This window comes from Rhinolophus hipposideros (assembly GCF_964194185.1).
Source record: "Rhinolophus hipposideros genome assembly, chromosome: 9".
NCBI classification, from domain to species: Eukaryota; Metazoa; Chordata; class Mammalia; order Chiroptera; family Rhinolophidae; genus Rhinolophus; species Rhinolophus hipposideros.
Genome location: NC_138055.1, coordinates 24617134 through 24640219, shown reverse-complemented (window position 1 = coordinate 24640219; position 23086 = coordinate 24617134). Strand labels below are relative to the sequence as shown.

Sequence of the window (23086 nt, the reverse complement as noted above, 5' to 3'; positions counted from 1 at the left end):
ATACCAGAAGCAAATGGAAGCATTAGAGAAAATTCACCTAAAGGACTTAGCCAAGTCACAGAGGATGTATTATTTGAGCAGATATGTGAATGTATTAGTTTGCCAAATTGACAGGCTAGGGGAGAGTGTTTAAGGTAGAAGGTTTAATGCATGCAAAGGTACGAAGAATATGGACAATTCAGGGAATCAGAAGTAGTTGAGGATTATTGAAATTTTAGTGAGAGTTTGCTGGGTTTTTTGTTTGTTTGTTTGAAATCTTAGATTTCTATGGCTTTAATATTGAGGTCATATATCCCATGGTAATGGATAGGCCATTAACCATTTCCTATTGATAGGCATTCATGTTTCCATTTTTTAACTATTACAAACAATGCTGTAATATACACTGTGCATACTTTTTTGTGCATATAAAAATTTCTCTGAAATACCTATTAGTGGGTTTGCTAAATTGAAGGTTAGGTGCAATATTTTGATCAATTCTCCTAAATTTTCCCTCAAAAATACTGTCCCAATTAACATTCATGCAAACAGTGTATGAGAGTAGCCAATTCCCCACATCCTTGCCTGGGATAAATGTTATAATCTTTTTTTAATTTTAAGACACCATTTTGCAATTTAGATAAATTAGAGACAGGTTTTCAATGGTCAATATAATGAAGTGAAGACTGCTACTGTTGTAGTCAGACAGACTTGAGTTTATATATCGGTTTTGTTATCTGTGCTAATTTAATCGTTTTAAGTGACAGTTTTGTGGCAAGTTTATATTTAGAGTGTACAGTAACATTTATGGAGAGAATTCGGTAGGATTTATCATGATAATAGAACTAGGAACAAATAGCAGCCATTAAATAGTTTGTTATGCTTCCTGAAATTAGCAGGAATTGGGTTAATCCCACTTGAGAGTTTAACAGAGTCAAATTTTCCAAAAACATAACCCAGAAAACACAACTGAAAGTGAGGAATACTATTTCTAAAGGTGCCGTTGTGGAAAATATGAGGGAAAAAAAGTGCTATTAGGCAATTAATCAGGCTAAGCAATTTTAACGTTTAGAATCTGGAGTTAAAAATCTACCAAGTCTACGACAGGATCATACATTTCCTGTAGGTACCCAGCTGGGCATTATTGATGTGCAGATACCCCTTTACTGCCAGGAAACTACGGTTAAGAATTGACTCTCGGAAGGAAAAATTTCGCCAGATTCCAACAGGTTTCTCAGCCCTCCACAGCACCGTAGGTACCGTCCGGGAGCAAGATGGCGCTTTCCCTCATTACCTCTCGGGGATGGAGATTTCCATAACGTGCGTCACGCACGGGGATGGCATCTTTGCCATTACTCAAGATGGTGAGCCGCGTAGCCTCACTGTTTCCAGGTTTCAATATGGCTTCCCCAACCCCTGCCCCTGGAGGTTAACCTCGGGAACCAAGATATACTGACGCGGAAGTAGCGTAAGCGGAAGTTGTCATGTACCGCAACTCCCTGCCCCCCCACGTCTCGCCCCCGTTCCTACGCCCCGCCCCCGGTGGCACGGAGAGCAAAGCCAAGATGGCGGCCGAGTTGGAGTACGAGTCTGTCCTGTGTGTGAAACCCGACGTGAGCGTCTACCGGATTCCGCCCCGGGCCTCCAACCGCGGTTACAGGTACTAACCTCGAGGCACTGCAGCACGTGCGTCCCCGGTCGGGGATGACAGTTTCCTTCTCAGATAGCTCGCCGCTCGTCCCCGCCACTGCCCACTCTGAGTTGTCACTTTGCTAGCCTCCCCACCTGGGCTATTATTGCCCTATCCTCCTGCTCTTACCCCACTCTAGACTGCCATCACCCTTGTTTCCGCTGCTTAAAAAAAAAATTGCCATCCTGCCTCTTCCCATTTCTCCTCCCCTGGACCCCTCTGGGTTACCCGTCTGTTCTCCATCACCCACATCCAGCCGTGCCTGCTCCGTCGTCAGTCACCTTTCCTTCCCTCTTCCCTGCGTCCTTCAGTCTGTCACCCTCATGTCCACCGCCACGTTTCCAATACCCCGTGCACATGTGTGGGTAATCTTTGTGTTGTTGGACACTCTCAGGATGATCTAATGTATCTTTTATGTTGGCAGCAAATACATCATCCACCATTTGGTTTTACCATCAGCGCTTCTGCCAGTGGGCAAAGGTGTTCATACGTTTTCCAATGGCTGTCCATACTGTTTCTTTTCAATATATTTTCTTGATGACTATGTAGTATTTTCTACCTTCCTTCTCTTCCTCCGCTCTTAACCTATGTATAGCTTTTCCCTCCAGAGTTAACCTGCCTTTTCTCTGTAGAGCTAAATTTGTGTTGTAACCTTGGAATTCAGTGACTGTTCGTGTCTGGGGATGCTGTAGGAAGCCAAGAAGCCGTGTAGTGGAAAGAGTTAACACGTGACTCACTGGGTTGCATGTTAAAAAACATGAGTATGGGCACTGGCAACTTCACAGCTGTATGATTTTGGAGAAATCTCTTAACCTCTCCAAGTGTCAGTTTTCTCATCTGTAAAAATAGAAAAAATAAAAGTTAATGATAATAAAACCTGTTGTAGTTATGTGCCTCACAAAAGTTTTTGGAGGGTTAAATGAAATCATACAATAAATGTGAAAGAATTATGAAACAGCAAAGCTGTATTTAAATATGTGGTACTGTTTTTATTCCATATCATCATCATAATTTTCCTCTTGGCATTTGTTAGTACCTTGGCTGACAATTTATCCTCTCCCTATGGCCATTATTTTGCCTTTTTATCAGAGGTTCATTTCTCGTGGGTCATTATCTTTGTGCTTGCATTATCTTTGTGCACATTATCTTTGTGCACTAGACTCTGTGGGTTGTACCTTTTGGCAAAGAGGTATTTCAATCAGACCCCAAATTGAGCATGAATAGAAATCTGTGCTTTTTGGTCGTAGTACTATATGTGTGACTCATCTGAGACATCACCTTCTTTGGGAAGCCATCCTGGACCCTTCCATTCTGGCTTAGGTATGCTCTGTGCTTCCATAGCACCTATGTTTGTCTGTGTCACAGTGTTCTTCCTTCCGTATTGCAATTGGTTGTTTGGTCTCCTATTTCTCTAGACTAGAGAGTGAGGAACTTGAGATCTTTTTTAAGTTTGTATTCCCAGAGTCTAGCACAGTGTCTGGCACATAGTGGGCACTCTGTAAATGTTGACTGAAAGAACAACTTAGTAGATTACACTTAATCACATAAATTAGCATTGATTGAACTGTTAAATAAGGAAAATAAGGCATACCTTTCAATTTAAGGTGTTAAGACTTCCTAAAGGATATGATACACATTCAAGTGGGATTCTATTTTTTTACTTCTTCAAGCTTTTTTAAAGACCTTCCTTCTCTCATCTGCGTTCTCTACCTCCACTTTGTAGTTTGTCCACACCCTTTATTCTTATGTCAATTAATTGCATTGAGCCATCAAAACAATGTCTTAATTTTCCCCTTTTACTCTTTTTCTTGTTATCCTTCTATGTTTTCCATGCTTATTACTGATATTTCCTATTCCCCACGAGACATTTTATCATCAGCCACTCCTCTCTTAGTATAATGAGTGAATAAAGCAGAACTAAGTTTGAATTGTGATTCTCATTTATTTGTTGGGTTACCTTTGGCAAGTCATTTAACTCTTTTGAGCTTTTGTTTCCTTACCTATAAAAATGGATGTAATACTACTTACCTTAACGAGATCCTCTCACTTAATTTTCACAAGAATGGGCATGCCTGGCACATAATAGATACTTGATAAATATTGCTTTTCTGTCTTTTTGTCTGCATAATCTTTCTTGTTGTTTGCCAGAACCTGTTTTCCATTATGAGCATGATTTATTCTCTAGGCTGCCATGAAAGGAAAAAATCCTTTCCTTTAGTGACTAACACTATTAGAAGGAATAAATAACTTTGATTCAACTAGTGTAAACTGTTGCTTCCTGGACCAATGGAAGGAAAATTTAGGTTGAAGAGAAATGTATAAATAGAAAATGGTTTCCTGACCTATAAAACTTTTTTTATTCATCACTACCCTCCTTCCCAGCTAAATTAATATTAAATTCTATAGTATGTTTTAATGTAATGAAAAGAATGCTGGACTTTGAAGTTAGGCATTATTGCTTACTGTGTTATTGTCCTTTGTTGAGAGGTGGGGGGGGAGAGAGAGAGACAGACAGACAGAGAGAGAGAGAAAGAGAGAGAGAGAGGCTTTTCATGCATATTTCATATGGCTGCTGTAAGGATTTATTGCTAAAGTAAATCAAAATTTGTGAGGTCAGTTTACAGTATTGTGAGAAGTATTCTCAGCAAAACCAAAAGTTCTTCAGGCTAGGTCTTGGGGGTGGGAGAGGAACTAATGCTGAGGGCTGAGTGAAACTGCTGCCATGAATATCCCCATTCACTTACCGAGAATTTGTTAAATATTGGCCACTAGACACACACAGTAATTAAGACAAGGAACCTGTCCAAACAAATACATCTTCTAAGCTTTTTCCTAATATTTTCAATAGCTATTTACACTATATCTAGCTCTTTGTGGTATGGTAGCCTAAGTAACAGCTGTTTTTAAAAAATTTATTAAGGGAACTTTAGAATGCTCTAATCTGGATCAGATTCAGGTACTTGAAGCTCTTTGAGAGCAGGGCATCAAGAGAGAAGGGGATGACAAAATCCCGTTCAAAATCTGTGCTAATTTTCATTTTCATTTCCTTTCTATCTTTTGCTTACCCTTTTTTTAAACTCATTCTTATTCAGATGTACCCTATTGTTACTTTTTTAACCTGGAAGTGTTGGTTTTCAGGGTACTAAGGGATAAGTTGTTAATAACTTTTACTTCGCCCTCCCTTTTCCATATTCCTGGCAAAACAAAATCAGAAATGCAATGTTTTGTAAAATTGTCCATATTTAAATAGTGTCTTAAATTTCACTCAAATTCATTTATAGCACAGATTATAAATACTCAGTGTTTCCATGGACATTCGTATCTCTAGCCCACATCTTTCCTAAATTCTAGACTCATATTCAACTGTCTATCTTCTCTTAAAAATCTACTAGACATCTCAAGCTCAGCATATGCCAAATGAACTCCTGATCTTTCTTCCCAGACATGCCTTCCTCATCCCAGTTATTGGCAACTCCTTTGCTAAGGCTAAAAACCTTGGAGTCATCCTTGATTTCTCTTTTTCTTCTACCTCACACCCAATTTGTTAGAAAATCCTGCTGCCTTTACCTTAAATACAGAGGGTGCCAAAAAAATGTACATACATTTGAAGACAGAAAAACTGTATTAAAATTGTAATACTCAATATATACTGATAAGAAAAGATGAATACAAGTCACGTTTGACTTCTGCAATTACAAGGGGTGCTCAAAGTGGTTACCATCAGCGTCCAGGCACTTCTCATTACGAAGAACTACTACTTGAGTAACATTAACCAAAGTGTCCACTTGTACACATTTTTTTGGCATCTCTGGTGTATCCAGAATCTAGCTACTGTCTCTTCCTAGTCACCATCATGATTCTCCTAGATCACTGCAATAGTGTTTTAAATAATACCCCTGCTTGAATGACTTCAACGCTCATATCCTTACATCTCTTCTACTCATAGCAAAGTCGTTCTTTTAAAATAAAAAGGAGATTGTGTCACACCTCTGCTTAAAACCTGTAACAGCTCGGCTCCTCTTTAACTGACAGTAAAACCTAAAGTTCTTACAATGGTTTACAAGGCCCAGCATAATCTGGCCTTCTGTTCTGTTAGCTTTTCTACTTGTCTGTTTATTCTAATGGCGGCGGCCTCCTTGCTTGAGTGCATACATTCCAGACATGATCCTACCTTAGCACTTTTGCACTAGCTGCTTCCTATGCCTGGGATGCTTTTCAAACCCCAGTTGTCTTCATGGGTGACTCACATTCTGCACATTTTTGCTCACATTTCACCTTGTTAATAAGGCTACCCTGACACTCTCACTGCAGTATTCAAATACTGCAACATGTTTCCTCTCTCTACCTTCCCAATCTCCCTCTTCTGCCTCTGCATTTTCTTTTTACCTTAGCACTCACCACCTGATGAGATACTAATTATTTCGCTTATTTATTATGTTTCTTTTTTATTGTATGTCTTCTATTAGAATGTAAACCTCACAACTGCTGGAGTCTGTTTTTGTTCACTGCTGTATCCAAGCACCTAGAACAGCGTCCATGACTGAATGCGTACTCTGTAAATATTGGTTAAATTCAATGAAAAGAATATTATTGGACTCCAGAATCCCCAAATAGTAACATTGTGTTCTGTTTGTTTTGGACTGTGTGTTAACTTGAATCAACTATGTAGAGGGGATCATGAGTTATGCTTTTTAAAATTAACATCCATCACTTTGTATAGTTAAATTGTTTTCTTGTGATGAGAACTTTTTTATTTTTTATTGAGGAATATTGGGGAACAGTGTGTTTTTCCAGGATGACAAGTTGTTTTTCAATCTAGTTGTGGGGGTCACAGCTCAGGTCCAAGTCAAGTCGTTCTTTTCAATCAAGTTGTGGAGGGCGCAGCTCACTGGCCCATGTGGGACTTGAACTGGCAACCTTGGTGTGAAGAGCTCACGCTCTAACCAACTGAGTCATCTGGCTGCCCTTCATGAGTTATTCTTATTGATTATTTAATAGGTAGAAATAGTAAGCAATCCAAGACAGGGAAATAGAAATATGGCAAATGATTTCTGCATAGGGTTTTTGTATATTAAAGACATGGACCTGAGGCCTGAGGTTTCCTATAATTTCCTATTCTAGGGCTTCTGACTGGAAATTAGACCAACCCGATTGGACTGGTCGCCTCCGAATCACTTCAAAAGGGAAGATTGCTTATATCAAGCTCGAAGATAGAATTTCAGGTAATCTATGCTTTTGACTCTAACATATTAAGGATATTGGTTTGTTGTGCTTTTGTAAGTATCTTTAAGTTGGGGACTGAAGTAGAAATACTTGTTAATTAGAGTTTTAGATTTTTGCTTCCTTTGCTCAAAGAAGTCTTTCTTTTACCTTTCAGGGGAACTCTTTGCTCAGGCACCAGTAGAACAATATCCTGGTATTGCTGTGGAGACAGTGACAGATTCCAGCCGCTATTTTGTAATTCGGATCCAGGACGGTACTGGTAAGGGATCTGGGATTTGAAATGGGATGAGGTTGGGAAAATAGTTAATGCATTTCAATAAAAGTGTGTCCTGATCTTATTTTCAGTTTACTAAAGTTTTCCTCTCTTTTCTGCAAAGTTAACTATTATTATGAAAGAAGGATTAACATGTTGTTTGTAATAGACATGGACACAAGTTCAAGACATGGTAATTAGTCGGTAAATGTAAATAAAAGTGTATATCTAACAAAAGAATTTACACTTATTGCCCATTCGTTGTTTGTAGTGGTTTTTGGTGGGACCATCATAAATCATCTGTATCTAGGCCAATCATTATTTCTTCTCCATTGTCTGTATCAGAGGTCGGCAAACTTCTTCTGTAAAGAGACAGATATTTAGATTTTACAGGCCAAGTGGTCTCTATAGCAACTACTCAGTTCTGTTGTTGTAGTGTGAAAGCAGCCACAGATAATATGTAAACAAATTGGTGGGGCTGTGTTTCAGTAAAACTTTATTTCACTGAAAACAAGCTACGGCAGCATTTGGACCATGGGCTGTATGTAGTTTGCAGACCCCTGGTCTGTGAGAAGATGATTCACATTGTCAGACTTCAGGTAGGGTAACTTATATTTTCATTGGATAGAATTTTCCCTAAGGGACACTTCCTATTCTGAGTATTCCTGTCTTTTTCCCCCAGGGCGTAGTGCTTTCATTGGCATTGGCTTCACAGATCGGGGTGATGCATTTGACTTTAATGTCTCCTTGCAAGATCACTTCAAGTGAGTGAAGCTCATCCTAGTTACCAGGTTAAGTGGTTTGGGGAAAGCTGCTTCGCAGTTGAATGGGCACTGTCGCTTTTACCCTCTTTATTTGGTAAACAAGTTTATTAGGAATATAAATCTTCCCATTGATTATTTGTCTGTATATTATCTTTGTATCTAGTTTATCCTTTCCTTATAGCCCAGAATATGTTTTTGATTCCTTGTACAATGGTTTGAGATGATGCTTTTGTTTATGCCTCTGGGGGTGCCCTTGCTTTTAGGTGGCTGAGAGAGGCATACAGTAACAGGGCTGTATATGAGATATGTGGGGAGTTACATGCCAGTTTTGTTATTTCATATAGTGACATGTTTTGTGCCTGTTGCAACATTTCTTCAGCCCACCTGACTTTGGCGTAGCTGTGGTGGACAGCACCATCCACACTGACGCTTCCTACCTCAAGGCACATACCTCTGCTTTTCTGCCTCAGAAGGCCAGTTAATACAGGGGTATAACCTGCAAGGACTGAGGAATTAATGTTCCTTCAGGGGCAGCCCTTACCCAGGCGAATGGGAATTGGTGACTAAATGCCCTCCTTTGGAGGGACAAGTTTAATGTACATTATGTTTCATTCTTCAGTGGTATTGAGCCCCAGTTGCCCTCTTTCTTGCCCCCCCTTTAACTCTTCAGTTCCCTCACTGTGCTTTCTGGAATCTTGTTTTGCATAAATTAGCTACATTCAAATTTGTGTGTCAAACCCTGCTTTCAGGGAATCCCAAATTAAGATAACTTACTCTTTTACTGAAGGTGGGTAAAGCAGGAATCTGAGATTTCCAAAGAATCTCAGGAAATGGACACTCGTCCCAAGTTGGATCTGGGCTTCAAGGAAGGACAGACCATCAAGTTGAGTATTGGGGTGAGTATGCTTTTTCCCCCCTCTTCCTATATTTCCATAAGCCTGTGACTTCTCTTTTTCTCTCTCTCGCTCTCCTTCTTTTTCTTCTTTTGTAGAACATTACAACCAAGAAAGGAGGTGCTTCTAAGCCCAAGACTGCAGGGACTGGGGGCCTAAGCTTACTCCCACCCCCACCTGGAGGCAAAATCACTATTCCCCCACCTTCCTCCTCAGTTGCCATCAGCAATCATGTCACTCCACCACCCATTCCAAAATCTAACCATGGAGGTAGTGATGCAGGTAAATCTCTCTAGTATTTTTAACTTTCAGAAATCATATCGTAGGTTGTAATTGGAGATCAGCTTTTTGTCAGGGAGAGTGTTGATGTTTTTATTATCAAATGGCACTTGGTACTGACAAAGTGATTTCTGGCAGCCTCTAGCAAGGGATCAAAGCTTTTCTAATGGAACGAGAGTCACGATATGTGGAAGGTTCTTTGGCAGAAAATGGGTGGATATCAAAAAGACTATTTCCTTCATTGTACCTTGGTTAGGTGCTAGTAGGCCTGAGTCAGCTGGACCAAGATTTCAGTCATGGCTCTGCCCCTTTATATCTGAATATGCTTGGTAACATTACTTAAAATCTTTTGAGTTTCAGTATCTTGATCTGCAAAATAGAGACGTAAAACCACCCCAGGATTGTGAAAGGTTAAGTGATGTGAGGGCACCCAGCACAGTACTTGGCACATAGTAACCATTCAGTAAATGCTATTTCTTAATCTTTTTCATTTCTTCACCAGGGCAGTTGGGAGAAAATGAGACATCTGTGTTTGTGAATGCATTTTTGTTGTTCTTTACTATCTGGTGGGGAAAATAATAGATATATTTACATTTAAAGAATTGCAAAGATTAGAAGTCAGAAAGGAATTTTCCTAAGACTAGAGAACCAGATATTACAGTCTGGGAGTTATAATAAGTGTTAACCAGAAGACACTGGAGATAATATCTAAGATTTATTTTTTATTTTTTAAATTAAATTTTTTATTTTGAGACAATTGTACATTCACATGAAGTTATAAAGATAATACCAAGAAATCCCTTGTATCCTTTACCCAGTTTCCCTCAATGGTAACATTTTACAAAACTGTAGTTATTAGACTACGGTCATTAGACTACATCTCAGCCAGGAAATTGACATTGATACTGTCTATTGCTTAGATTTCACCAGTTTTAGGTGTTCTCATTTGTGTGCATATGTGCAGTTGTATTGTGTGTAGGTTTCTGGATTCATCACCATGGTCAGCATACAGAGCAGTTCTAGCACTACAAAGATCACTTGTGTCACCCTTTAATAACCATCCCTCCCTCCCAGTCTCTTCCCCTCTTCACCCTCCCCAACAGTCCCTAGCTTTTGGCAACCACTAATCTGTTTTTCATCGCTATACTTTTGTCACTTCTGGAATGTTATATGAATGGAATCATATAGTATATAATCTTTTGGGATTGGCTTTTTCCACTCAGCCTAATTCCCTTGAGCTTTCATCCAAATTGTTGCGTATATCAGTAGTTTCTTCCTATTTATTGCTGAGTAGTATTCCATGACGTGGATATACCACAGCATGTTTAACCATCACCCATGTAAAGATATCTGTGTTGTTTCCAATTTTTGGCTATTATAAATAAAGCTGCTGTATATAGATTTTTGTGTGAACATATGTTTTCATTTCCTTTTCCTCCCTTTTTCTTCTTTTACCTTGTATTCAGATATCCTTTTAGATCTGGATTCTCCTGCTCCTGTCACCACATCAGCACCAGCGCCAGTTTCTTCAAACAATGACTTGTGGGGAGACTTTAGCACTGCATCCAGGTATGGGTGTAACATACTCTCAGTCAGGGTATGGATGATATGTACAGTCAGACGAAATCTTTGATCAGGGCATTCGTAGGTCATATAGAGTCTTTGGCAGGAATTCTAGGTAAGGCAGTATAGGAGTACTGGGATGTGAGATAAGAAAACTGTAGGGTGAAGCTGGAGGTGGGTATTTCAGGCCTTGCTTAGTAGAACTGCTGTGAAGTTTCAGAAATTCTGGGTAGCGATTTCTTTGAAACTATTAAGTAAAAAATGGAGTAGCTGTTCTAATACTATGCCTTTGGCTTTCTCTCTGTTCTGTCTTGCAGCTCTGTTCCAAACCAGGCACCACAGCCATCTAACTGGGTCCAGTTCTGAATAGCATGGGCAGGACATTAAGGACAGACTTGAAGAATAAAAATGACCTTGAGGGCACCAATCTGTGAGGGATGTTAGGAATCCCTTCTCTCCCCAGAACCAAAATAACTGGACAATCTTTCATAGCTTCGCTATTACGTTCAAGCTGGTTTATGTCGCTCCCCTATGTTGTTACTTGCTGTACAGCCAAGAAAGTATCTCTTATCTCCTCTTCACTATCAAGGCAGGGGAGTAGTGGGTCTTCTCATACTTGTGGCTGACGATGCAGGGCTTAAAAGGCCAGGGTCTCTGTGAGGGGGAAATGACCTCCCACATCTGCATAATTTTTCTCCGTCTTTTAAATTCTTTAACATATTTCAGAATCATCTCATGACCCTGTGTGTCTCTTTGTGAAGCCCTATTGAATTTTTTCAGGAGGGACAGAAACCTTGAAATTTCTTTTCTGCTAACCCAAGACTGAAAATGGACAGACTGACCTCAGTGTTTACAAATTTAGAATTTTGATAGGGATGGAAATGAAGAAGGACCTGTTTCTTGGGTCTCTGCTATATATCTTCCTTCAGGCTTATCCAATTCAGTGAACATCTAGTGCTGAGTGCAGCTCCACCACCCTCTCATGTGTTTACAAGTCTCTTCCTGTAATAAGAGGGTTGTGTTGGTGGAGCCTCCACTATTCTTTTGTTTGTTGAATAGTGCAACATCTTTGATCAGTGGGTGTCTCTTGGATGAAGGAGAGTCAAGGAGCTGTGTTTTCCAAGTTATATTCTAGAGAAGTGTTTACAGTAAGTCTTCAACGTCATCAGTAGGTTTTGTGACTTTAAACAACTTATAACAAAACCAGTTTTACCATGGGCTAACTGATGTAAACAAGAGTTAAATTCCTATGGCGTATCATCAACAGTATGACAAAATGACATTATTGAAAGACCTGTACTTTCTTGCTGCTTCATCTAATTGTTACACTTGAAGCACAGCGTTATTTTGTATTTGTCCCATTGTTTGACCTAAAGTTGAGGGTTTAGAGTTTTTAACCTGATTTGTAGAGCAGAGAGGTTGAAAGCACTTGACTCTTGTTCAGTACCCACATTACCTTGCTGCCTGGGTACCTGGCCCCTTTCCGTAAACATTTACTTTTCAGTCTATCTAATTCTTCAATAAAAAAGCTGCTATTATATGTATCATCATTTATGAAGGATGCTGGAGAATTACAGCTTTACCTATGATAGGTTTTGCCTAAGTTACAGTTTTGATACCCATCACCCAGGATATCTCAAAAGCAAGTTGCTCTCCCGTCATTTCTTTTCCTTTGCCCCACCATCCCTTTTACAATGCTGTGAAGAGAATTCCCTTTCTTAGTTGATTGGGCACTATCTGTTTCGTTTGTTAATTGGCAATTTTGAGGATGAAATGGGAGGATATTATTTCTTCCCTTAGCACCTGTTTGGACGTGGATACTCTGGCTGAATGGAGTCCTTATATTTAGTTTCAAAATACATTCTCTGTCTTAGATTTCCTTCTTGACTCTTTTTAACTTTGAATCCATCCTTTTTTCATTGCCTCCACTTCCAGGTAGCTCTATACTTACAGAGCCATGGCGGGGCATTTTAAAATTCCAATAGAAAACACTAAAAGGAAAATCTATAGAATCACTAGTGACTAACTGTTGGGAATCTATTTTCTCAATCTTCCTCCATGTTGTGTTCTTTGTATTCTCAAGATGATAATATATTATGTATTTGAATTGCTGAAAAATTGATGATGAAGTTTAAGATATATGTATATAAAGCGTATGCTGTATTGGTGCAATAATGGTAATTAAAAGTATGGAAAAAGGTAGTGTCTCTTTATCTTTTAATTTGCCTGTTTCATTACCTTTTTTATTTAATTGATCCAATATAAATGGGCCAGTAGGTAGTAAAAGACATTTTATAGCTATTATTCTTTTTCAAGAAATAGGAGCTTTTAAGAAGTTAGGCTACACTCTGTTCATGGTTCTAAACCCCCAGAGTAATCCTAGAGATTCCTTGTATTCAGTATTTATTTGCTGGTACTGTTAATTTCACTTGCTTCAAGTTATCTTCATGTTCTAGTCCACCTCTCACATCCTACAACTATTATATAATCAGCATAAATGAAGGAAATCAGGGTAAGAGACAGAACTAAAGTCAGAGGCAGAGACTAGAAGCCAGAAGGATCTTGGAATTCTTATTCAGTGATTGTTACAGGCGAAGAATCAGAATAATATGCATGCTTTTTTTTTTTTTTTTTTTTTTTTTTTGTGTGAAGTAACACATACTGCTCTCTCCAGAGATTCCAACATAGCTCCCCATTTGCTCTCCTAGGGTCGGGATTCATTGGCTTCTCCAACCAAGGCCTTTCTTACATTACTGAGGTGTGAGGCACTGTCACTGATAGAAGTATATCCTAATCCTCAGGTTTTGTTTGGGGAAAAATGTCATCAATCATGGTTGAATTGTGAACCTTTATTACTCCTCACTTCCTCCATTTTCATAACCTAGGTATGAAACCTAGGTAGTCAGCTTGTCTGTAGCTTTCTTAGCTCCAATTCAGTTTACATGTTGCCACCAGAATCTTCCTAAAACCAAGCCCTGCTCATGCCCTTTCCTCCCCTACTCATTGCTTTTAATGATTTTCCTTTGCTTACAGAATAAAGTCCAAAGTACCATTTCGTTCTCAACTTTCAGTTTTCCTTTTTACTCACAGTATGCTCCAGCAAACCAGGGTACTGGTCATTTTTCAAATACCATCAGCACTATGAGCACCGAATGCTTACTAAAATTCTCCCTGCTTAGAATACCTTCCCTTCCATACCTGCCTCTTGAAATCCTTCCCATCCTGTAAAGCTAGCACAAATACTACTTCATGAAATGTTACCTGTCGTTTCACCCTGATCTCTCATTTTCTTTGGGTTGCTGTTGAATTCTTCCTCATTAGTTCGTAAGCTCTTTGAATATGAGGACCATGTCTTCATTTTTATCTGCTCACTGTACTTACCATATGTCTTTCTAGATAGTAGATGCTCCTTAACTACTTGTTGAATTTATAGTGATTTCAGTGAAGAAGGACTAGAAAGGGTATTTTCCTTTTACTCATTCTCACTTGGGTTGTTTTTAGCTACATGACATAAATATTCCTTATATGCTTTGTCATAGTTGCAGAAAATCTCATTTATGTGCTCCAGAGTCAGTCAATATTAGGGATCAAGAAGCAGTGGTGAAGACATTTTACTTTGGTACTTAGACCTTATGGCCTGGGAAAAGGAAAATTGGATAGTGTGTGGGACAGCTGCTGGTAAATTTGGTATCTTACTGTATTATTTTAATTACCATAACTGGCTAAAGAGTACACGGCACTTTGGTTATATTTTAGTTATTTTCTAGCGTTTAAAAAAATCAGTTCTGTTATTGCGTCTTTACTATACATGAAGAAAATTACACATGGTTTGTGACTATAGAACTCAAACTCAAGCTTTTCCCATCAATTACATTCTCTCTTGAGAAAGAAGAAAAAGTTTATTTGTAGGTCTCTTAAGCCTGGAGGATGTATAGGCTTGATATGGTTTTTACAGCAATTTTATGGTCTGGCATTTATTTCAGAAATTTATAAGAATTGCTATTTTTTGACCCCTTTTGAAAGAAATCAAGATATAGGGATGGTATCTCTTAAAAAAAAGCTCTGGCATACTTGAATTGCCTATAGCTGAGCCAAGAGTAAAATAGTTGTCCATTGTGACCTCTCGTTCCATCCTATCAGTCTAAAGATAGTGTTGTTCCTCTCAGACACACTAATGCATTAAGGCCCATTATGATTTGTAAAATTTTGCTTTTCAGTATTTTCTTTTTTCTTATAGTGTGCCCTGCCATTGAACCTGTAATAGGAAAGAAAGGGCATTGGAGCACTTTTTGTGTGTTTTATGTAGCTGCATATCAGCATGGGGCCACTAGAGGGCGTGCTCCTTGTAGCGACTAGCACAATTGTAGGAAATGCTCAGACTTGGTGGAGATGGGAAGCATTTAAAAATAAAGACATAAATGAAGACTGTCAAGGGACATTTCATCTATGCTGTCTAAATGCACTGATTCAAAATTTGTAGGGAATGTGGAAAAATAGCTATTTGGACAGGCAGAAAATGAAGTACAGAATAATACTTCCTTCAGACTTTAATACTTAAATATTTGAATGGGGAATATACTCATTAATTTTCATACCCCATCCCTCCCCGAGTCCCACCAAAATAGATGATTAATGGGCGCTAAAGAATAGTGTTTATGAGCATGGGTTTGGGAGGAGCCTTGGTAAAAAAAGGTTGCTCTGATACTTGCTTTTTCACATTGGACAAGTTATTTAACATTTGTTTGCCTTAGTTTTCTCATATGCAAAATGAGGATAATAGTGCCTACTTTATAGAGTATTTTGACAATAAAGTAAGTTAAAATTTTAAAGTGCTTAGAACAGGGCTTGGTACATGGTAAACTATGTTAGTGCTACTACTGCTGCTTGGCTTGTTTTTTTTTTTTTTTTTTTTTTTTATTGGGGAATATTGGGGAACAGTGTGTTTTTCCAGGACCTATCAGCTCCAAGTGAAGTATTATTTTCAATCTAGTTGTGGAGGGTGCAGTTCAGCTCCAAGTCAAGCTGTTGTTCTCAGTCTAGTTGTGGAGGGTGCAGCTCACTGGCCCATGTGGGAATTGAACCAGCAACATTGGTATATGAGCACGGCGCACTAACCAACTGAGCCAACTGGGGCCCCAGACGTGGTATTTTAATTCTGGCTATCAGAATGTGCAATAAGATGGTAAGTATATAGGCAACATGATGGGCTTTTAAAAAATATTTAGTTTTTGAGATATAACTGACATACAACATTGTATACATTTAGGTGTACATGTTAATTTGTTACATTTATATATTGCAATATGATTACCACCATAGTGTTAGATGACATTTCTATCACATCACATAATTATTTCTTTTTTTGTGGTGGGAACAATTAAGATGTAGTCTCTTAGTAGCTTTGAAGTTTATAATACAGTATTGTCTGTAATGGCTGTGCTGTACATCAGATCTCTAGGACTAATGTATCTACTGGTTACAAGTTTTTTACCTTTAAACCACATCTCCCCAATCCCTCCTTACCCCAGCCCCTGGTAACCACCAATCTACTCTGTTCCTATGAATTTGGCTTTTTTAGGGTTGGCCCAGTGGCTCAGGCGGTTGGAGCTCCGTGCTCCTAACTCCGAAGGCTGCCAGTTTGATTCCCACATGGGCCAGTGGGCTCTCAACCACAAGGTTGCCGGTTTAACCCCTCGAGTCCTGCAAGTGATGGTGGGCAGCGCCTCCTGCAACTAAGAGCGAACTCGGCACCTTGAGTTGAGCTGCCTCCCAGATGGCTCGGTTGGAGCGCGTCCTTTCAACCACAAGGTTGCCAGTTCAACTTCCGCTAGTTGCTGCGCCCCCTGCAACTAGCAACGACAACTAGACCTGGAGCTGAGCTGCGCCCTCCACAACTAAGACTGAAAGGACAACAACTTGACTTGGAACAACAAGATTGGACAACAAGACTGAAACGATAACAACTTGACTTGGAAAAAAAGTCCCGGAAGTACACACTGTTCCCCAATAAAGTCCTGTTCCCCTTCCCCAATAAAATCTTAAAAAAAAAAAAAAGAATTTGGCTTTTTTAGATTTCACATAGAAGCGGGATTATATAGTATTTCTGTATCTGCCTTATCTCACTCAATCATACCCCAGGGTCCATCCATGTTGTGGCAAATGGCAGGATTTCCTTTCTGTATCTGCCTTATCTCACTCAATCATACCCCAGGGTCCATCCATGTTGTGGCAAATGGCAGGATTTCCTTTCTCATGGTTGAATAATACTCTTGGGTTCGTATACCATACCTTTATCCATTCATTATAAATGAACACTTACATTGTTTCCATATTTTGGCTGTCGTGAATAATGCTGCAGTAAACGTGGGAATGCATGTCTCTCTTTGATATCCTGTTTTCATTTCCTTTGGCTATATACCCAGAAGTGGAATTTTAGATTATATTATAATTCTATTTTTAGTTTTTTGAGGAAACTCCATACTGTTTTTCATAGAGGGTGTACCTATTTGCTTTCCCACCAACAGTGTACAGATGTTCTCTTTTTTCCCATATCTTTGGCAACCCTTGTTATCTTTTGTCTTCTTGAGGATAGCCCTTCTAAGAGGTGTGAAGTGATGTTTCATTGTGGTTTTGATTTGCATTTTCTTGTTGATTACTGGTGTTGAGCATCTTTCCATGTGAATGGGCCCCAAACATCACTCCTACCAGTCTGAGCCTCGGAATGGAGTTCCTTTCTCCCTCTTTTCTTCTGGGACTCTAATGATGTGTGGATTATTTGTCTTAATGGTTTCCCATAAGTAGACTTTTCCTCCCTTTCCATTTTTTTCTTTTTGTTCCTTTGGATAATTTCAATTGATCTGTCTTCTCAATCACTGATTCTTCTGCTTGGTTGAGTCTGTTGTTGAAGCTCTTGAATTCTTCAGTCATATTCTTCAGGTCCAAAATTTCTGTGTGGTTCTTTTTTATGTTCTCTTTGTTGAAATTCTCATTTTTTTCTCGAATTGTTTTTCTGATATCATTAAATTGTTTACTTGTGTTTTCTTGTATATCTCTCAGCATCTTTAGAATAACTATTTTGAATTCCTTGTCAGGTAATGCCTGATTTCCATTTTTGGGGGCCAATTACTAGAGGTTTACTGTGTTCTTTTAAGTGCTTCCCTGATTCTTTGTTATCCCTGCAGCTATTGTAGTTGTCTATTTAAAAAGCAGTCACCTCTTGCAGACTTGTGGACTGATTTTGGTAAGGGAAGACTTTCACCTGTGCGTGGGAGCATGCTGGAGCATGTGTGCCGCCAAGCCTAGCAGTGCAGGGTGCCAAATGCTGGGTGTGTAGTTGCTCTGGATCTGTCGTGGGGGGGGACATGATGTGGTTTCAGCTCAGGCTGCTGAGGTCCACAGCATCGACAATTGTGATCCTTGGTGAGCACTGCAGGGGGTCACAGAGACTGTAAAGGCTTCTGGGGTCCTCTGCAATGCCTCCAGGTCCAGGGCTGGAGACCGGGGCAGCCAGCGATGGTGGCTAGAGCCAGTGGTGTGTGCACACTTGTTTGTGAGGACCAGCTACAGGTGCCTATGGAGTGACTGCGACCAGTTACAGAAATACACATAATGGTGGGAGCCAGGGCAGGCAGCAAGGCTGGAGCCAACTATGTGCTTACTGGCAGATACGGGGCCCTGGCTATTGGTGTTGGCTATTGGCCCTGGCTAGTAGTTGCAGTTCCCCCTCGGGGTGTGGCTGCAATGGTGGCTGGTAGTAATATGCAAGTACACAGCAGGGGAGGCTGGCCTCAAGTGCGCATATGGTGTCTGGGGTCACCTGCTGGGATCTGGGCTGCATTTTGTATTTGTGCAGCTGCAGAGGCCTGGGCTGGCTGCAGATGTGGTTCAAAGTCTCCAGTGAGGGTTGAGGTGGGAGTGTTGGAAAGAGTGGGAAGAAACTCAGGTGAAAGCTGAGTGAAATCTGCAGGTGGTCCACTAAAGTGCTTAGTTTCTGCAGTGGTGAAATCTGCTGGGTTTGTCTGCAGAGCAGATCACTGAACTTTGATCTCTCCTGCTGTATGGCTGATGTTGGTAGCCCCTGCTTTTTCCCCTTGTTCCTAGCCATCTCTATGCATCTCAGCTTTGCCAGTGTGGTGACACTGAAACAGGAGCTTTCTGAAGTTCCCCAAAATGGTAAAGAAGTTGATCACTCACCCAACTGCTCATTTCCCTTACTGGGGGAGCAACCCAACTGCTCCTTTCCCTTACTGAGGAAGGGAAAGGAGCAGTTGGGTGCTCGGATCAACTTCCTCTCTGGGTAGTTGACTCTTGGTGCTGAGCAGTGCTGGCTGGAGGGGTGGGAGGAAGCAGGCAAAACGAAACTGTCTTTCTTCTGTTCTTGTGTGGTTGTTCTCAGGGTTTTTATTCCACTGTGTTGCTAAAGTTTTTTTCTTTTCTTTTTTTTAAATTAGGATTTTATTGACTTTTATATGTTCTTGGAGAAAACCATTCACATGTAAAAGTTTGAGATTTGATATGAGATTTATTCACACTTTCTTTTACATATAAATTAACTAGTTTGGGAGTCAGGCATAATATTTCATTTCAACAGCCCTGTTACATGATTATAGTCACAAAATCAGCACACTGTATCAAAAAACTAAACCAAACAGCTAGACAAAGTATGCAGCTTTATGCTAATGTAAATCTCACCATGCACCACCTCTCATGCACGATCGTGGAAGTATCTGCTGTGAGCTTACTAGAATAAGTGGAGAATGTCTGAGGTCATGAGTGATTGTTTACAAATTAAAACCTATTTTTCTAGTGCTTCTTGTTTTGTTATAGAAAGATGTTACAGATAAAAATTAGTGCTATTCAGGGTGTTCATTTCAAAATCACATATGGTACACAAGTTCAAGCGATTGTTCCCCTGTTATACAGAGACATCACAACATGCTGTATGAAGACTGAATTACTAATTAAATGTACCTTGGCAGCCACTACCAGCTTCGTAGTGACACATTGTTTACCATGCCGACTGATTGAAAATGAGAGTGAATTAAAACATTCAGGTATTGAGTACACTCATAATTTGTTCCTAGTCTGAGACTCCAAAAAAAAAACAAAAAAAACTTCTAGAGAAACATGATAAAATTTGTATTTCTTTCTGATATAAGAAATTTGTCAAAAAAATCTGTAATTATAAAACAGATTTACTTTTTATAAAAAAATGGCTAGCTTTTTTCATGGGTAGATTCTTATTTAGAGCTGATTCAAATTTTAGTTTGAGCCTTCTTCTCCCAGAGAGTGGGGAGGAGTGTTTCAATATGATAAGTTATATTTAACCAACACAGGGATGTTCCAGAGAGGACTACAGAGCACAGTTCCATTAGTCAAAGTACAATAGTTTCCTTCTAATTATGTAAATTTTAAAGAAACGAGGTCTCTCATAAGCTATGTACAGCAGTTTACATTTCAGTGTTTTTCACTTGATATGCAATTAAAATTAATTTATGACAAGTACTTGTCACATAAATTTATGTAGGCACGTCTAAATTCTGTAGCTTTAATGGAGGGCCAAGGTCTTCAGTGGGATCATGATTCTGGATTCCATTTCCTGAATAGTGGAACTGTATAATACACCAATTCTTCCCAGCCATGTTTATGCCATGCTGCATTCCGTATATCTTCCATTGTCTGAAGATCCTTGTAAACCCTAAGAGGATGCACTGTATATAACTGCTCACTCTAAGAGAAGAATCTTCCAACAGCTTCATTATTGTCCTGTCTGAAGTGAATTGCATGAACCCAGTAATTGCCCCATTCAATCATAGTTCCTGGTTGGAGTTGGTAAGATCTGAGTTCATATACATTAGGTCCTGATTGGAACGGGCTCATCATTCCAGAAACTAAATTCAAATAGCAGCTGATTCTTCCCAGAGAGAAACATATTGCTTCTTGCCTTCCAGAATTCCACAAACTCCTGATTTTCTCTGAGTTTTATTCATGACTGTGAGGGTGGGATAGCCTCCTCCATATCTCCGGAGGTGGATATGTTGATTCTGCTCGCCATACCACGTGTTCCAAGTCCCTACCAGAGTACAAGGGTAATGTTTATCTTCATACATCTTTGGCAACACCTCTTGACAAATTTTGTTGTATGCTTCTAGGTCTTCTAGTTGAACATTGTGAATCTGTTATTTGTGTAGACTGCTTGTTTCCTTTTTGGCTAGGAGACTAAAGTGAGCATCTTTTCTTGGATCAACTTTCCAGACAAATAAAGATTTTAATCAGCTGTCTTCTCAAGGTCTGTTATTGGAGGACATCAATCTGCCGAGCCAGGGCAGGAGGCCGCAGGAGCGGCCTGCCGCAGGACGCAAGAAGCAGTCAGCCGAGGCCGCTCCACGGGCATGGAGCTAAAGTTTTTTAAGTGGACCACAGAGCTCTCCTAGACCTGTTTGTGTTTATGGATGGCTGTCTATTTTTTGATCATCTCAAAGTATCCTGAAATTATCACTTTCATAAACATCTTTATTATATGTGCTTTCAAACAATTCTCTACATGTTTTATAGAAGTGCTATCACTTTCATTCTGGAGGGGATATTTAAATGCCTTAGAGATCCATTAGAGTCACCTGAAGAGCTTGTTTAAACACAGATTTCTGTGCCCAAACCCCAAAATTTCTGATTCAGTTGTTTTAGGGTGGAGCCCAAGAATTTGCATTTCTAACAATTTCCTGGGTGATGCTGATACTGCTAGTTTGGCGACCACACAAAGAACCACTCAGAATTTGGTAGCATGAGACTTACCAAGGTACCTGTTTGTCCTGCTCTCCTCATGATATCTGCATGATACCATCAGTGGATGAACCAGCAAGATGTCCTGTGACACGGTGACATGTTTAAGTTCTCTGCAGTATAAATGGTAGGACAGAATGAAAGAGTTAGGTAGATCTTAGGTAGGATGGTGAAAGTATGCTGTTGTTTCTGATAGGAGGAAAAGCTAATTGATTCTGGTTTTCCTTGCTTATTTGTTAAGTGGTAGCAAAGCTATCCACCATATTAATAGTACATACTATACTAATAGGACCAAGACTACATTGATTTGCTCTAGACCTCACCTGACTAACTTTGTGATAATCCACTGCCATTCTCTGAGACCAATCTGCATTGGCAAGATGGGTGAATTAAATCAAGAATATAATAGGAATCACCAAGTCTCCATCTTTGAAATTCTGCTATTAATAGTAGTATTAATCTCGGTGATTTCCTAATGGATGCTTTACAATTTGGGGTTTACTGTTTTGTTACGAAAGGGGAGTGTCAGGGACTTCAGTTTGGCTTTTTCACTGGAATGGATCTTCACAGGTCTACGAGACCATGTGGGGATTTTGCCATTTGCACATTATTTATTCCACCTGTACAATAGGAGCTTGGGCAGTAACCACAGGGTGGATTCAGGCTCTCATGTCTACTGTTTTTGTGGGCAAAGGAAACTCATCAGACTTTGAATGTTTTGGAGTCCGTTATATGTCTCTTTATCAGTTCTTGAGATCACATTTTATCAAAATCAAGCCTCTAGTTTTCAATTAAGAGACCAACCGTGTTTCCCCGAAAATAAGACCCACCCCCAGAATAAGCCCCAGTTAAGATCATCAGCCAGACAGATGCATTTGGTACGTTACAACATTCCAGAAGAAGAAGAGGACATGACTGTTTGAATAAATGTAGATTGTTGTACATGAAAAAATAAGAGACCTAGCAAAGCTTGAATTCAACTGAGTTTGTAGTTTTCTAACTTGTAGAATCAAACTTAGTTTGGTTTTAGGCTTCTTCACCCTATAGCAATAAACAATAAAGGATTTTTTAAACGTAGTCATAGAAATTCTGGTTTCCGGGTTTTACCTTAAGCTAAGAATATAGGGCTTTGAGCTTGTTACTCTTCTTTTGTCCAGTGCCATAAGAAGCAACGATTCTATTCTCCAGTCCTTACACTCTTTTCCCCCTTGCAGTCACTTGATCTCCTAAAAAGTCTTGTCTCCAATGGGCACATTTTTAAAGGTGACAACAAGTTTGTTTTAATTTGTTTTAGTCTGATCAGGCTGCTTAAAAAAGTACCATAAACTGGGTGGCTTATAACAACAAACATTTATTTCTCACAATTCTGGAGGCTGGGAAGTCCAAAATCATGGCGCTGGCAGAGTCTGTGTCTGGTGAAGGCCTGCTTCCTCATAGACAGCTGTCTTTTCACTATAACCTCACATGGTGGAAAGGGTAAAGCTTTCTCAAGCTTCTTTTATAAATTTTTGTTTCAAAAAAATTTTTTTATTAATTTCAAGTGTACAAAACAATGTAAAAGACATTTACACCCCTCACAAAGTGATAATCTCCCTCCCCCAATCTACTACCCCTCTCACATCGTATATAGCTGTTACAATTCCATTGACTATTCCCTGTGCTG

The 23086-nt window shown here is 39.6% G+C and overlaps 1 protein-coding gene and 1 pseudogene across 2 annotated transcripts; one reads left to right on the top strand and one right to left on the bottom strand.

Moving 5' to 3' along the window:
* Positions 1 to 1105: 1105 nt before the first annotated feature.
* Positions 1106 to 12182, top strand: NECAP1 (NECAP endocytosis associated 1). Its single transcript, XM_081061082.1, has 8 exons — positions 1106 to 1639; positions 6791 to 6891; positions 7047 to 7151; positions 7828 to 7909; positions 8697 to 8805; positions 8901 to 9084; positions 10548 to 10650; positions 10962 to 12182. The coding sequence occupies exons 1-8, from the start codon at positions 1464 to 1466 to the stop codon at positions 11008 to 11010; spliced, it is 909 nt and encodes a 302-aa protein (XP_080917208.1). The 5' UTR covers positions 1106 to 1463; the 3' UTR covers positions 11011 to 12182.
* Positions 12183 to 20191: 8009 nt separating this feature from the next.
* On the bottom strand, positions 20192 to 20903 carry LOC308501836 (protein NipSnap homolog 2-like; annotated as a pseudogene). The gene has a single exon. The product of its transcript is annotated as a protein NipSnap homolog 2-like (transcript).
* Between the last annotated feature and the right edge of the window lie 2183 nt (positions 20904 to 23086).